General features: G+C 33.8%; 1 protein-coding gene across 1 annotated transcript; it reads left to right on the forward strand.

Annotated features, from left to right (window-relative positions):
- Nucleotides 1-13224: 13224 nt before the first annotated feature.
- Nucleotides 13225-16753, forward strand: LOC145570324 (pentatricopeptide repeat-containing protein At3g22670, mitochondrial-like). The gene is made up of 2 exons (XM_081629364.1): nucleotides 13225-13313; nucleotides 13851-16753. The coding sequence occupies exon 2, from the start codon at nucleotides 13981-13983 to the stop codon at nucleotides 15670-15672; it is 1692 nt and encodes a 563-aa protein (XP_081485490.1). The 5' UTR covers nucleotides 13225-13313; nucleotides 13851-13980; the 3' UTR covers nucleotides 15673-16753.
- Nucleotides 16754-16807: the final 54 nt, after the last annotated feature.

Raw genomic sequence — 16807 nt, forward strand, 5'->3', positions numbered from 1 at the left:
TGAGAGAGTGAAAAGTGTGGGAGTCGTTGTCGAAGGAGGAGAGAGAAATTGCCAGAAACGGAAAGGTTCCGTCACGGTCGAGGGGGGAGGGAGTAGTCTCCGTCAATCAAGTCTGAGTTTTGTTTCGTAGGTTTTTTTTTTTTGGTAATTAAAAATTGGTTAACGGCGGCTGTACGATTACGGAATTTTTTGTATACGGAAATACGGTGTGGGTTTGGATGTGGGTGTGGGTACGTACAAATCTAATTCTACGGTTGTCCGTAGTTTAGACTATTCCCTAAATATAGTTCCCGTTTGAGTTTTACAATCTCTAACATGTGTCTTAAAACGTTTATATCTCTACTTTTATATGCGTAAAAATTATAAAAGTCTAATACGGAGTATTATAAACTATAAAATGTGACGAATTTAATAATATCTTACATGAACAAATAATCTCTTATAAATTAATTGGAATTTATGGTCAAAGTTTTTAAAGTTTGACCCAAGTAAGTCAAAAAAACTATACTTCCTCCGTTCTTTTATTATTGCACCACTTATCTTTTTAGGAAGTTTTACAAATATTGCACCATTTCCTCTTTAGGAAAAAAATTATTTGTGTTCACACTATAAATACCCAACATACCTTTGTTTTTTCACACTTACTTTTTAGTTTATCAATATATCCCATGGGCAATTTTGTATTTTTACCTTTCTCTCTCTTACTTTTTTCCACTTCCAAAATATTTTTACCCAATCTCTATGGTGCAATAATAAAAAAACGGAGGAAGTATTTAAAGTCTGTTCACTTCAGCTTAATTTCAATTCAACTCCAATCAGTTCAGTTCAGTTCCTAATTTCCTTCTCTCATAAAATATTTAATTCATTTCAGTTCAATTCGGTAAATGTGAACATGCCCTTAGGGACGGAGGAAGTAATAATTTATCTAACGTTAATTATGGTTTTTTATGTAAAGGAAATACCCTTGTGAAAAGGAGAAACATTTCATAGTTTTTTTTTTTCTTTCTTTTTTTTTTACCAGCTAGTTCCTCACAGTAATAAAAAAAAGTTAGTTAGATCAATTAAATAGTTAGTTAATGGGCATGATATATATATATATAGTTGATCAGAAACTCAGTTTACGTTTTTTTAATCTTTGTGACTCTCATTACGCCAAAATAAAGAAAAAAAATGAAATTTAAAGGAAAGAAAAATGGTAGATCTGACCTAACTTGTCTATAGGAAGGGTATTAATGTCATTTTAGATGATACATTTTCTCTACTTCTATTCACCGCACAATCTCTATTTTTATTTCTCTTTCATTCTATAATCTTCTTAATGCATGTACGTCCCTTAAATCATGTATTGTTTACTCGTACTATGAAACGGGAAAAGTACTCCATATTAATTAATAAAAAAAAGAAAGAATAAAACAATAACATAACAAGTAGAGGTACAGAAATAAAGAATAAACACTAGATCAAGTCTAATTAATAAGGTAGCTACACTGTATATGTACATGAATAATAATTCATCTCATAATTATGCTATGTCGTACGTACCTTAATTAGCTGTGGAAGTCATTAAATACTCCTCGCAAATCGAATCGAGTGATCGAAATGATGAATACATAATACACGAATACGTGATCAATGATGCATGCTGCTGCGGAATGAACAAAGAGCGTGACTTTTTGTTCATTCCGTGTGTTGTAATTAGTTCAACTGTAAAACAACTCTCTTTGTTTATATTCGTTAAATAAGGTAAAAGCTAACAAATGTTTCCAAGTGTTAAGTTATGACAAGTTGACAACTAAAATTACTACTTTCGTTAATTTTTAGTTGTTATTTGGGGTATTATTTGTGAGATATAAAATATTCCAAAGTTGTAACTCAAAGTTAACGGAGGTAGTAACATGCTTTTTAAAAGTAACATTTTTGTAATTTATACATTAGTTAATTATCTAACGTCTGAGACGCTCGTTAGCAAGATTTTTGTAATAAATAGATAAACAACACAAAATTGATACGGATAGATAGATAAACAACATAAGAGTTGGTTCGAGTGGTAAGCAACTTAATGTCCCTTAAGGAAAGTTTCGGATTCGAGTCTCACCTTATGCAGAAACTCTTATTGGGAGATTCACCCACTATAAGTTAGGTGTGCTACCAAGGTCGAATCTAGATGTATTAGCTCCGATAAACCGAGTGGACATCCTTAAAAAAAAATTAAAAAAATAAATAAAAAATAACTAATGACCCCACTCTTTTTTTCTGGCCTAACCCCAACCACGTAACCCAAGCAACCAATTTTGGTAGGACTAATACTAGTATATAAGGACGTAGTAGTAATAAAAGTAAGTAATTAATTAATAATCAAAGAAAAATGGCATGTTACGTTGCCATGTGATTACTTGAGTTATTAATTATTAAAATAATGACGGTGATTGTGCCCATCATTTGTTCAATTTTGTGGTGTTAATGGCCAGCTTATTAGGCCCCCACTAACTTTATTAACACTTAACATATAAACATCTCTTTTTATTGCTTTATGATTTTTCAAGTATATACTATTTGTACCTAATAACATATGCCAGGTGTGAAGTGTGTTTCCATAATTACAGGATATGTCGCATTCATTTCTCTTGTAACTATCTTATGAATTGTTGAGAGAGTTGGAATATAATGAATCTGGTTTTCAGCTGGGGAGAAACATTGATGGTTGAACTAGATATAGTTAGGGTAGATGGGGTTGAAGTGTTGGATTTGAGGAAGTAGCTAGATTGTGGTGTAAGGCGTGTAACTGTGTAAGCTAAGCGGTATGGTGTAATGCATGTGCGGACTTACGGTGAATTGTTTTAAGTAAAGATGGCATTGGGTTGTGTTGGCAGATTTGACGTACATTTAATTAGACATGATGGGTTTATTGTCTTTGTCTCTTTGATATCAAAGGGTTTTCCCAAGGTGTACAATGATATGAACCACGTGTCAGTTTTTAACCAAGGTTTTTCGACAAGTGATATATTCTAGATATAGTACATGAGATTTCAAAATATAAACATGTGTAATAATTCATTTTATGTTTGCGCATTAGAAAAAATTAATACGTGAGATAAGAAGTTTAATACTTCGTGTGGTGGGTTGAGTAAATCTTAAATAGTGAAACCAAATAGTGATAGATAAATGAAAATAATTAAATATGATGATAATGAACATTACTTTACAAAAATGTCCTAATCAAGTATAATAGACAGAATTAAGATAATAATGACTTGGACGTTGTCCTTCAAGAATCGCATTACTCTTCTAAATCGGAATGATTTCCGTAAAAATTGCTTAAATATAAACTAATTCCCTAATTGCTTCGGTTTAAAAACTTATTCCCATGATATTGTCCACGTAGGACTAATACAAGGTTATTTTTTTTTCATCAAAGAACCATTAATGGTGATAGTAACGGTGATAGCGGTTCTTAAAAAAACAAATAATATCTCACTTATAATATTGTCACACACACAGGCACTTATAATATTATTTGTAATTTCGATCTTTCACTTATTCTACGAAAAAAAAAAAAAAAAAAAAAAAAAAAGGAAAGCAATTGATGATCACCTAAAATCCAAAGTAACGAACACCAAATTTCATAGCGGCCACCACCAGCAACCACCACCATGGCAGCAGTTCACGGCGACTCACAAGGGTTCATTTTGATGAAATTATGTTTAGTTTCTGTTGGAGAAATGCATATTGACTTTTTATACGTATATAATAAACCAGATACTCTTTACTATGAAATTTGTCTTGGATGAATGCATTTTTTGTTGGTTTGTCACATATTCATCTTAGTGCATTATGCCTTTTTTTTACATGTTCATAATTTTTTTTTGGAGAAAGCTGTTGTATACTGTGGCAGACTCACATGGTAAAACCGCTAATGCTATTTGCGGTTTTAATGGTATATGTGGTATACAGTTAAAAACCACTAATGGCATTAGCGGTTTGTAAGATATTTTTATTTTTTAAAAAAAATTGCTGGTCATATTCGCTATTTAATTATTAGAACCGCTAACGGTGATAGCGGTTTTAAACCATTAGAGGTTCTTTACTAAACCAAAAAAAGAAAAAAAAAAACGAAGCTAGTACCAATCTTACGTGGACAGTACCGTGGGAATAAATTTTTAAACCAACGCAATTAAGGAATTAGTTTATAATTAAACAATTTCTAGGAAAATCATTCCTCTAAATTATTATTTGATGTAAAAATAGATATTTATTGACTTTTGATTTTTCCTCCCTTGGCTCTTTGTTGTTGTTCTTTAGAGCATCCTTATTGATGAACAAAAAAAAAATTGTTCATGTTACTATTCATTAAAAAAATATTTTCTCTCTCATATACATAAACCAAATAAATAATTTTCAAAATCCTCCTCTTAACCATGAATAAAAAAAAAAGTGTTCATGTTACTATTCACCTACCACACCTCAATTTATCTTTTATTAAAAATTAAAATACATACATAAATAATAATATTATAATCTTATGGATGGACAAACAATTTCCATGAATGGTTTGGAAAACCAAACCATTCATACTTGTTCATCCCACTATTCACCATCACCTAATTTTTTTACATTATTTTATTCAAATAGTAACCCAAACAATTTTATTTATTCATGGTTAAGGTTGCTCTTAGTACTCCTACTTCGTATCTTGTACTGTAATAAGTACAATAAATATCTCTTAGATTAAAGATTCCTTATCTTATATTCATATCTCTTATGAATCGATTTTCCGTAGTTTGTACCGTTGTATTTACAAGGTTTATATACAACCTTAAGAGAAGAGAGTAGGCCTGAAACATTGGCCAATTAGCTAAATACAATATTAAAGCTTAACAATATCATATAAGGTCTATTTAATTTATATTTTTTATGCTTAAATTGTTTTCAAAAAATTAAACTTTGAATAAATTTGGTTAAGATAATATAAGAAGATTATACGAACTACTAGTACATAAGATTTTTAATTGGTTATTATAAGGAACAAGTAGTTTCGAAGAGAAAATTAAAGGATCACTAAAGTTTGTCAAATGTTCATTAAAGTAGCACGAGGTAGTTGCAAAATTTGTGTTTACGCAAAATTAATACATGAGATTGGTTCCCTTACAATGTTTTGGTGATCAGAGTAATTAAGTTTGAAAATTTTATATTTGTTGTTATGGGACATCGTTTTATTTTAGTTGATGTATTGAATTAGACAATAATTTGTGCAAAACATGGACAACAAAGTATAGACGAGCATGGTTTCGGAAAAAAAAAAAAAAAAAAGTATAGACGAGCATAAGCATGAGAAGATAAAAGCAAGTGAAGAAGAGAACATCATATAACATGGTTCAATCATCATGGCTTCACTTGGAAAAAAAAATATATATCTTCTTAATATTAGCTTTATTTTAGGGAGGATCGATCTTATATAAAAGAAACAATGGAGGAAACCGAATGTAAAATATTTGATTATATTATTAAATGTGACTTGTTGAGTTGTGCATAACACAAGTTGTATTAGTATAACTCATTAATAGGGGAATAGGATCGCAAATATGTCTACAAAGGTATAGAATTAATATAAATAAATTATCTCTAATAAAAGCTATAATTACTGTAAATACTTGTTAGAACATACGGAGTTTAAAAAAAATTACGAGCACAACATACTTGCTAATATTATGCCATAATATCTTGACAACGTATCATGGCTTAAAAAACCAAAATGAAACATAATTACTGTAACATGTGCTTAAAATATATCAATCTTAATTAAACTAAAATAATTAATAAATCGAACAAATAAAGGATACATCCTTGTGAATTACATTGCCAAATTAATTAGTATGGGGAAATTAAAAGCTAAAAATATGATATAATGGTTTTACTTATATATGGAAGATGACACAGAAAATCCACTATATTAGTTGTACTTGTATTCTGGTGGATTATGCATAGGATCTCAAAGTTGTTTTAAAGGCAATTTGATTTTGTTTGTTAGTTGTTTCCTATATATGAAGTTATCTACTTATCTCTTGCTTGTGTCCAATTTTATTATCCTATATTTAGGGGTGTAGTAGGCACTATATGTTAATTTTGGCATGCAAATCTATGTATTGATAATGGCCTGGGACCGGGACTCGTGAAATGAAAGCTAAATGAAAATCAGAACTTACCTTCTTATGTATTTTCTTTTCTTTCACTTTGCAGTATAATATAGGGAAATTCTCACTGGTAATCACAAATTAATTATTTTTCTCAATGGTAAAGGGTGCAACTTTTAATTATCTTTGGTAATCAAACAGTAATGTCATTAATCAAATGGTAACTTGTGTTTAAGTATTGCTTAATTAAATCACTAACCATGGTTAAATAACAATGATTTGACTTATGTACCCTTAAAATTATTTCCCTCCATTTTTTTTGTTCTACTTTCCCTACCCCATTTATAAAACCCCCAATTTTTCTTCGATTAATCACTTCCTCCAAATTCTAGGGTTCTTCCTTCTCCAAATTAGGGGTTATGGCAAAATCGGGTTAATCCTCTGTATCAATGAAAGCTATCACCATGGACGACAAGCTTGAGTGGGTGAAGCTCGTGACTTGCAATTGTTCTCCCCCAAAATCGCTGCTGTGAAAGTATCTGAAACCATTAAAACCCACGGAGGCTATTCTTCAAGTGTAGGGGCTGCAATTATTTTGCTTGGGTGAAGGAAGAAGATGTAGTCAGGGCAGGGGATGAATTCGAGGTTGAAGGAGGTGCATCTGGTTCTTTGAAGACAAAAGTGGAGGATTTGGCCAATTTCATGAAAGTTGTTGTGAAAATGGCGCTGATATTGTATTTTGTGTTGTTGTTTGTTATTTCTAAGTAGTAATGTATGCATTCCCTTTTGGTATGGTTTGTTAATGCATATACTGTGAAAGGCTTTTATGCCATTATCAATAAAATGTTGGTTCTGAATTTTTGAAATTATTTGCATCCAATTTAAACAATATAAGTCAATTGCATAAAAGTCAATTGAACAGTATAATATAAGTCAATTGCATAAGTGTATTGAATATAAGCCAATTGAATTGCAAAATGTTGAACAAAAGCTTAAGTGAATTGCAACCCAGCAACAGATTGTTTATTAAATGATATCAAAGCAACAGATTGTTTACAAAATGATAACTTACTTACTGCCATGTCTACTAACACCATTTAATTAGACAAAATACATCACAACTTTCAAATATGTCCAAAAAACATCAGAAATATCAAATATGTCCAAAAAACAATTGTTGCCTTCTATTTAAGTCAACTAAGCAGGCTGAGAGGCAGAGACACCCTTCTTTGTTCTTGGTGACCTTATAGGCTGGGATGATGAAGGAATTGTTGTTGGATCAGGCTGGGACAGAGATACTCCATTTGGCTTTGACTTTGGGGCCTGTTTCTTGTTAGGGTGCTCTTCACTTGCTGTCATAGATGCCTTTTCTTTCCCAGTAAGACCACATTGACATGTCTGAGAGTTATGGCCATAATTTTGGCACTTGCTGCACTTAACAGTCTTGGACCTTTTTCCTTTGGCCTGCTCACCTTTTTCCCTTCTTCTATTTCTTACAGGCCTACCAATACCTCTTTTCATAGTGGGTGGGGCTATTTCTGGGTAGGTGTTGTCAGACCATTGTTCAACATCTGGGATGGATTTTATGGTGTTGGCATAAATCAGCTTGTACCTCTCAAGGAGTACCATTCACTCACATACTTCTTAGGATCTTCATGTGAATGTATAATAGCCGTCATGGCATGCTTACATGGCAATCCAGTCAGCTGCCACACATTACAGGCACAAGTTTTGTCATTTAAGTTGACAGGCAACACGGACTTTCCATCTAACACTTCATACTCTCCAGCTCCAGCCTTCAAACACCTACAAGTCCTTGACTCATGACTAAGCACTTGTAATATTTTGATGATATTTGGACAAATATCATCATTCCAACTCTCACACTGCTCCCTTCTAGTGGCCAGTCTGACCATAGTCAGTCTTCTGATCCCTGCAATAACAGGTTAAGATGGTCAGTGTTATTGCCTAAGTGAATGTATTCAAACATCTAAAAAAAAGTTGTTTTTGAACAGGCTACCTTCAAGTAAAGTCATAACAGGTCTGCATATGTTAATTCCCAAAGTAGCATTAAAGCTTCCTACAAAATTTGACTTGTTCACATCACACTTTATATTTGGGTTGAAAGCATGTTTAGACCATGTTGACTAGGGTCCCACTTTTGCCAACCAAACTAATGTTAATGGATTAGCCTTCTTCAGTGCTTCCATTGCCTTTTTAAAGGTAAAAGGGTTGTAAGCCCCAGCTGCCTTCCAAAATTAGTGAGAACATAAGTAAGCCTGGAAATTCTCCCTTGAAGTTCTTGACTAGATGTTTGCAGCAGTACCTTCTACCAGCTTTAGGCCACAATTCAGTTAGTGCAGCTTGTATACCCTACATTGCATACAGATATTCAAAGAATTGTCAGCAATAACATTGTAAACTTATGAAATAAAAACAAACAAAGATAAGTCAACAGAGTCTTACCTTTTGCCTATTTGAGATGATACACCATTCATCTCCTCTTCCACTATCCTTCAATGCATTCTTCAAATTCCAGATGAAAAACTTCCATGGATCAGTGTTTTCAGCTTCAACTATTGCCCAGGCAACTGGAAACAGTTCATTATTTGCATCCAAAGCAATGGCTGACAGTAGCACTCCACCATAGTTGCTCTTTAGGTGAGTCCCATCTACCCCAATGATGCTTTTACAACCAGCAAATAGCCCATCCAAAACAGCTTTAAATGATATGAAAATGCTCTTAAATGCTAATGGGCTTTCTGGATGGTTTGCAGGATTCCAAGCACAGTGTGCCAAGGAATTAGGGTTCAAAGCTTTAATGACATCACAGTACACTGGCAGCAGCTTGTAAGACACATCATGCCCTCCATGGATTTCTTCTAAGGCCTTAGTTCCCACTCTATACAGTGTTGACTGAGCCATTTCTATTCCAAACCTTTTCCATAGCAGTTCATTCAATGACTTAGCAGGTATGTCATTGTTTGCTCTAATGTCTTCCATCAAGACCCTTTTTGCCCACCTAACATTAACCATATTGTTCCTAGACTCCAATCCTTGGCAAGTGTGTTCAGAGTTTTGAATGCCTTTAATAGCCCAAGTGGTTCCATCTGGCAGAACAGCAGCATGTAATCTCCACTGACAGTGTGCATCAGAACATCTAACTGTGTATAATGTGTTATTTGCATAGTCCACTATCAAGGAAAAGCCACATTGAATACAGTAGTCCCTTACAACATCCCTAAGATGTTGTTTGTCTATGAATAGTTGCCATGGTTTCAACTGTATTCTCCCAAAACCCATATCCTGATACACTTCCCCATTGTTGTAAAGCTTACTAAAGTAATTGTCCCCATCCTTCTCACACTCAAAAGCAGGCTCATCAAATAGATCAAAAGTATCCTCAACCATTGGACCATACTCATCCTGAGATATGACATCTTCAGTGTCAACACTTTCATCAGTGCCTGTCCCCTCATCACTCTCATTTGGTTCATAACCCCCATCATCTTCTTCCTCATATAAAGACAAGCTTTGATTGCCATTCCAATTACTACCAACACCCAAGCTACATGAGCTACTCCTTCTTCTACTCCCAACTACACTCACAGTGTTTGCTTCACTATCACCACCAGATGCACTAGCACTAATCACAATTCCCTTTCTCTTTGCAGTAGTCCTAGGAAGTTTTCTCCTGAAAATGGTTGGTGCCCTAGAAGACTTAGATGATTCAGAATTCTGACCTCCACCAAACTGTCCAGTGTTTGCTAAAGGTGCAATCATAGATTGGGTACAAGGCTAGGATTATTGGAGACTGATTTCAATTGGCATTTCTGGCTGGGATTCATGTTCTGACTGAGGATCATGTTCTGTCTGAGGTTCATGTTCTGAATGGGGTAGTTCAAAATCTATGGGTTGATCAACTTGCCATGGTGTTGGTGAAATATTAAACCAATCTTCAAGTGCATTAGCCCTACCCCTGCCTCTCCCTCTCCCTCTCCCTCTCTCTCTCTCCCTCTCCCAGTACCCCTTCCTCTCCCCCTACCTCTCCCTCTTCCTCTTCTTCTTATAGGTCCATCCCTCAAAATATCATCCCAAGTATCTTCAGTATTAGTGCCCTCAGGTATATAAGCTTCAACTATGGGTTTGGGTATAGACTCTGATGTTTTCAAACTAGCAACATGCCTCTCAAATTCTTCTTCAGAAATAACCTCAGCTTCGTCAGTCACAATGTTCTGTCTCCTTATAAGGGTCAGTTTAGGTATCCTAGCACTAGGACTTCCTATTTCATTAACTACTTGTTTATCCATGTCCATGGGTGATTTACCTAAAACAAGTGACCTAGCAGCTGCCACAACCTGAGTATCCTTAAGACCATCCCCTTATCAGGTAGGTTAGCAAACATCTTCATCAAATCAGCATCACAATTCAGACAAACATGCTTCATTTTATACACATATTTAAAAGCGGGGTGTTTGGGTGTTTCTACATTTTTTTCCTTAGCCTTCTCCCAATACTCAACTATTAGGTCTATTAAATTCACTTTATCAATGTCCTCAACTTTCACAGAAACATCTATACCACTATATTGAAATTGTAACACTACAACATCACCTATTCTGCAACAAACTCACAACCAAACAAAACAACAGCAACAACCAGTGTAAGAATCATACCGTAGCACAAGAAAACAGAGCATAGCATACTAAAGTGCAAAAAAATTTACATACCTGGCTTCAATTCAAGTTTAATGTTGTAATTTGCTTTAGATGAAGGCTAAAAATTTGATCTTTCAAACCTTACGCATACAATTTGATCGTAGTCCACCCAGCAAACCTACAAATCTTCTTCACCAAGTCCCCCGAAATTCACCAAATAATACCCCTAAAAAACCCTAATTTGTTTGATTAAAGCCCTAGGAATTACTCAAACACCTAGAATGTAGCAAAATCCCCCGAAATTCACCAAATAATCCCCCGCAAAATCCTCTCCAATTCTCTTATTCCAAATTATGCAACCGAGGAAGATGAACGATCTACCTCTTGACTTAAATTGATTTGACACAGTTGGTTGGAGTTAAATAAACGGGGGCAAATTTGTCTTTTCACATTTTATGACCTAACCATGGTTTAAGAATTAAGCAATACTTAAACACAAGTTACCATTTGATTAATGACATTACTGTTTGATTACCAAAGATAATTAAAAGTTTCACCCTTTACCATTGAGAAAAATAATTAATTTGTGATTACCAGTGAGAATTTCCCTATACTATATTATTATATGCCTATTTTTATATATTTTTTTGGGTGCAAACAAGGGAATTAACACGCAAACTAAAAATATTAAATAAAACGAAGGGGGAACAAACTAAGGGAATGACACACCAACTCTAGTCTATCCTTATGTAAAATATGACCTTATTAAGGCTAAGGCTGGGAACTGAACCAACTCATCAACTTTGTTGTTTTGTGATACTCTTGATTGGCGAGCCAATCAGCTATTCTATTTCCCTCGCGATAAAAATGCATCACCTCCACTAGCTATCTTTTTTCTGCTAATAGTTTCAGTTGCACTAAGTAGGATAGGAGAAACTTAAATAATTAAGTCGATTTTCCCTTAATTTGTCTACAATGCCTGAACACTTGATTTTTGAAACTAAAGTTTGTAGGGCGTGTCCGGCACTAGCGTTTAGGTAGCTTTTGAGTAGCTTTTAGCTTTATGACTTCGTCAAAACGCTACTTGATAAAAATTAGGCATGTTCGGCAAGGTAGTGGTGAAAGTAGCTTTTAGTGTTTCAAGTAACTTTTGTCAAAAGTTAAAAGTTTTAACGTTTGAATAGATGTGGGATTTTTTTTTTTTTTTTTTGAAAATTAGGTGTAGAATTTTTATCCAAAATTTTATGAAATAAAATCCAATTCTGTTTTTTATCCTTCAAATTTGAAATACTGTTTTAATACTTGTCAAAATTTTAATGTTGAAATTTATTTTGATAATTATCTCATGTCTAACGTTTAAATATTATTTATTGCAATCGAACGATCTGCTTATTTTTTCATTAGAGTAACGTTTAGCTTATTAAGCAAATAATATTCTTAATTAAAGGTTTGTATGCACTTTTATTTATTTATTTATTATTTTGATAGATTGTACACTCTCCTTTCAAATGTATTCGATAGTAATCAAGAAATTATGTACTTTATTTTATAAACACACCTTAAATTTTGTTATAAAAATTTGACTAATAATAAAATTTTAATTTATGCAATAATGAAATAATTATTTTTTATTATTTGAAAATATTTAGAAACTTAACAGCTAGTTTATTGAACACTACTATTAAAAATTAAAACATTCCCAGCTAACAGCTAGGTGTACAGCTGACATCTACTACTACATCTAACAACTACCCACACAGCTACTTTTGCTAAACACGCCCGTAAATTCAAACTAAAATTTCATAAGTCAAATATAGTTTTTTTTTTTTTTTTTTTTTTTTTTTTTTTTTTTTTTTTTTGGTGAAACCTGATTCAAGTATAGATTAATTATATTTATGTCAAGATTAATGATTTTCTTTTTTGATATAAAAGTACTCATACTATTTAAAATATATTTTCCAATCATTATTGAGTATTTTTTTTTAAAGAAGTTTACTTAGCTTTGAATTGTTATAGGTAATTTCTTAAAAGACAAAAGTTGGGAAAAAAAGAACATTAGCTTAAAAACTCAATACATTTTTGGGTTACGTATTTTAAATAGGTACAGCTTAAGAATATTAGCTCCCAATCCTCCCATAAAATATTCATTTCAGTTCATTTCAGCTCCAATCAGTTCAGTAAATGTGAACAAACCCTAAGTAGGAAAAAGAAAAAAAAAATTCTTTATCTGATCGAATTGTGTAACTATTAATTTTAAAATGATACCCAATAATTATACATTCTTACCCGATAAAAAATATATCGAATCGAATACCTAAACCGTTATGATTATCTAATCGAATAGTTTTGCTCAACCCTTATTTACAAGTATTTTTTTTAAAATGGCTATTTGTAAGGAAAAAAAAAACCGTAGCCCAATTTGTCCTTCCCCCTCACTGTCACTCTCACTCTGACTCTCACTCTCACTCCACCGTTTGCATTGAGGCGCCTTCTGATATTTCAATCCTCCATTGAAGCAGCTTCTGAGGTAATTTGTTGTTTTTTTGGTAATTATCATATCAATTTCACAACCTAGGGTTAGTCGTTTATCTAATTTTGTTTAATTTACTTTTCAGTATAGTAAAATTAGGGTTCGAATACTCGAACTATTGATTCTAATTACTAGCGAGAGAAGAATATTATGAGCCTAATTTGATAATTGTATCAAACATGCCTTTTCTCCTTAAAAATTATGTGATTTTTCGAGCTTGATTTAGCAATTGAATCAAATTTTGTTGCTAATGTATTCAGAACCCTTTAATGTTAGGATTGAACTATGAAATTGGACCTCTTTTACCTTCACCCTGGAAATTACATTTGACTTGAGAATTTAAATATGTGTTTATATGTTTTTTTAAGTTGTATCATGATTTGCATGGTTTTTGTTGTATTAAGGTTGGGTGAGTTATACATTTTGAAGAAAGCTTAAAAATCCTATGAGAAGTTTTATTAGATTGATGGTTCAGGGTTTAAAATATGGTACTTGGAAATTAAATGGATTCGCTAATTATGACCTATTATTTAGGAATTTCGGCCGCAAAGTTTTCTGGGTTATTGCTGCACAGTGAAGCATCCCGGTCCTGGGTTTCTCTTTCTCTTTTCTTTCTTTCTTTTCTTGTTTGTCACAGCTCATTACAAAAAACTCGTTTAGAAAAATGCTTTCGTGTCGCAAAATTGCCAAGTGTGTTGTGTGTTTTTGGCCTCGGGAAGCTGTACATTTGTATGGTATTTATCGAAACATTACCAGCTATAGACGTCCAATTTGTGCTTCCTTTTGCACTTTTCCGGAGTCACCTAATGCTGCTGATACCCTTAATGTTGTTGAGTCACCTGAGCTACCTAATTGGATTAAGTTTTGTGAACACGAAGACCCTTCTGTTGTGGAATCGGATGATTTTGTTTTACCCATAATTGCTGAATGGGCTGACACCCAAAAGCTACATGTTGACCATAGCAAGTATGTCAAACACATGGCAGGTGAAATTGTGGATAGTGATGTCAATAGGTTGGCCGAAGTTATAAAGGGACAGTCTGAGTCGCCGAATGCTGTTGGCTATGCTCTTGCTGAGTGTGGGAAAATTGATTTATCTGAGAGCTTGGTGGAAAAGATTTTACAGAGATTTCGTAATGACTGGATCCTTGCATTTGGGTTTTTCAAATGGGCCAAAGATCAAACAGGTTTTATGCCCACGGAGAAGTGCTACAATATGATGGTTGATATATTGGGGATGTCAAGGAAATTTGAATTAATGTGGGAGTTGGTCGACGAGATGCACAAATTGGGAGGATTAGTTTCAATTGTCACAATGATTAAGGTTATGAGAAGGCTTTCTAAGGCTGGGAAATATGATGATGCTGTTGAGACATTTAAGAAGTTTGAGCACTATGGCATGATCAAAGACACTACAGCATTGCACATAATAATGGATACCTTGGTGAAAGAAAAGAATGTTGAGTGTGCTCAGGAAGTATTTTTGGAGTTTAAGGATGAAATTGCTCTGAATTGTCGCACTTTTAATATCTTGATCCATGGTTGGTGCAAGGCTAAGAAATATGATGAAGCAAGGAAAATAATGGAGGATATGGAGAAGCATGGCTGTCTCCCTGATGTAGCGTCATATACTTGTTTTGTTGAGTCATATTGCCAAGAGAAAAATTTTCGGAAAGTTGATGAAATTTTAAATGAGATGCAGCAAAAAGGTTGCCCCCCTAATGTCGTGACTTATACTATTTATATGCTTGCTTTGGGAAAAGCTAAAGAGATAAACGAATCCTTGGAAATTTATCAAAAAATGATGCAAAATGGTTGCGTCCCTGACTCAAGCTTCTATAGTGCCTTGATTTTTATCCTGAGCAATTCTGGAAGGTTTATGGATGCATGTGATCTCTTCTATGATATGTCGAAGCAAAATGTTGCCCCTGATGTCTTGACATACAATACCATGATATCTTCTGCTTGTGCTCATTCAAAAGAAGAATATGCTTTCGAGTTACTCAAAGAAATGGAGGAGAAGTCTTGTAGACCTAATCTTCAGACTTTTATACCATTGCTGAAAATGTGCTGTGTGCAGAAGAGAATGAAGGTCCTCAAGTACTTGCTAGATTACATGTTTTTGAAAAATATTAGTGTTGATTTCTCAACATATTGCCTTCTTGTGGATCGGCTATGTAAGAGTGGGAAACTGGAGCATGCCTGTTCCTTTGTTGAACTGATGATCTTGAAGGGAATGGTTCCTAAGGATAATACGTACCGGTTGTTGATGGAAAAACTTGAGCAGAAAGGCATGGTGAAAGCGAAGCAGCAGATTGAAAGTTTAATTTTGAAGGCAGAAGTATCACCCACATAGTAGGACTTTGGTTTCCGATGATGGTTGCAATTGAGTTTTGTGACTAGGGAAGAATTTGGTAGCAGAACTCATTCCAAGTTACTGCCTTCTCCATTTTTTGCATATTGTGACGTGATTATATGTAACATATTGCTAGTTTTAGCTCTTCAAATGCCAAAGAAGCATTGCTGAAGCGAGAGTCTAAGGTAGAATTGTTTTACTCGTTGACAAGAATTTTCATTTGCTGTAATGTTCTAGAGTTTCTTTTTAGTCTGATGTGTTCCAATGGAACTACTCAAGCTGTTTGTTTTTAGTTCTTCATTGGTGCTACCATGGCTCATTGTTTCAATTTGTCATTTGTTGCATCGAGTTCTTGTATTATCAATAACCTTGTCTAGTATTGGTTTATTAGAGAGACAGTGTACTAATGCCAGCTATTAACTTGTTAAAAATTATGTCAATGGTATTATAGCAAAAATAGAAAAAGAAGGAAGTCTGGCCTAGTGGCCTGTTACATGAATGATAGTTCTTTCTCTGTTTTTCCTTGCCATCCCTTATATCTTTGGTCTGTTTTCTGATCTACTTCTCCCCTATTCTATTTTACATATTCAATGGTTTGTGTATTAAATTGGATATTGCTCTCCATAAAAAACCGATAGGCCTTATTCCACCAAAACAATTGTGTCCACCTTCTCTGTTGCTCTGGCACTAGTTCAACTGCCATTCCTCACTTTAATTTGGTGGTCAAATTTGACCACCAATCTGTCAACCATGAAAAACTTGTGAATAAAAAATCTTATTATTGACAATTTGAGCAGACAAGTTTAGCTACATGTGTAATATTAGGAATCTTGATTCATTTAATTCTTTGGTGGTGGAAAGAGCATTGGTGTAATGGTAGTGGTTTTTTTGGGGGAGGGGTTTAGTTGTGTTGGCTGTAAGATGGCTGATATTATATGTTGCCTTCTTGTTGTAGTACAAGTTTGGGATGGTATATGTTTTTGATCTTTAAGTGGGTGATAAGACTGATGAAATAAGTTTGGGAATGATGATACTGATGATTAGGGAGAGCTGTTGGACATTTGAAATATTGTACTTCATGTCATATTCAATGTATAAAAAGGCTCAAGGCGCACCAAGGGGTTTTGGAGTACCT

This window comes from Chenopodium album, chromosome 12, assembly GCF_948465745.1.
Source record: "Chenopodium album chromosome 12, dcCheAlbu1.1, whole genome shotgun sequence".
NCBI lineage: Eukaryota > Viridiplantae > Streptophyta > Magnoliopsida > Caryophyllales > Amaranthaceae > Chenopodium > Chenopodium album.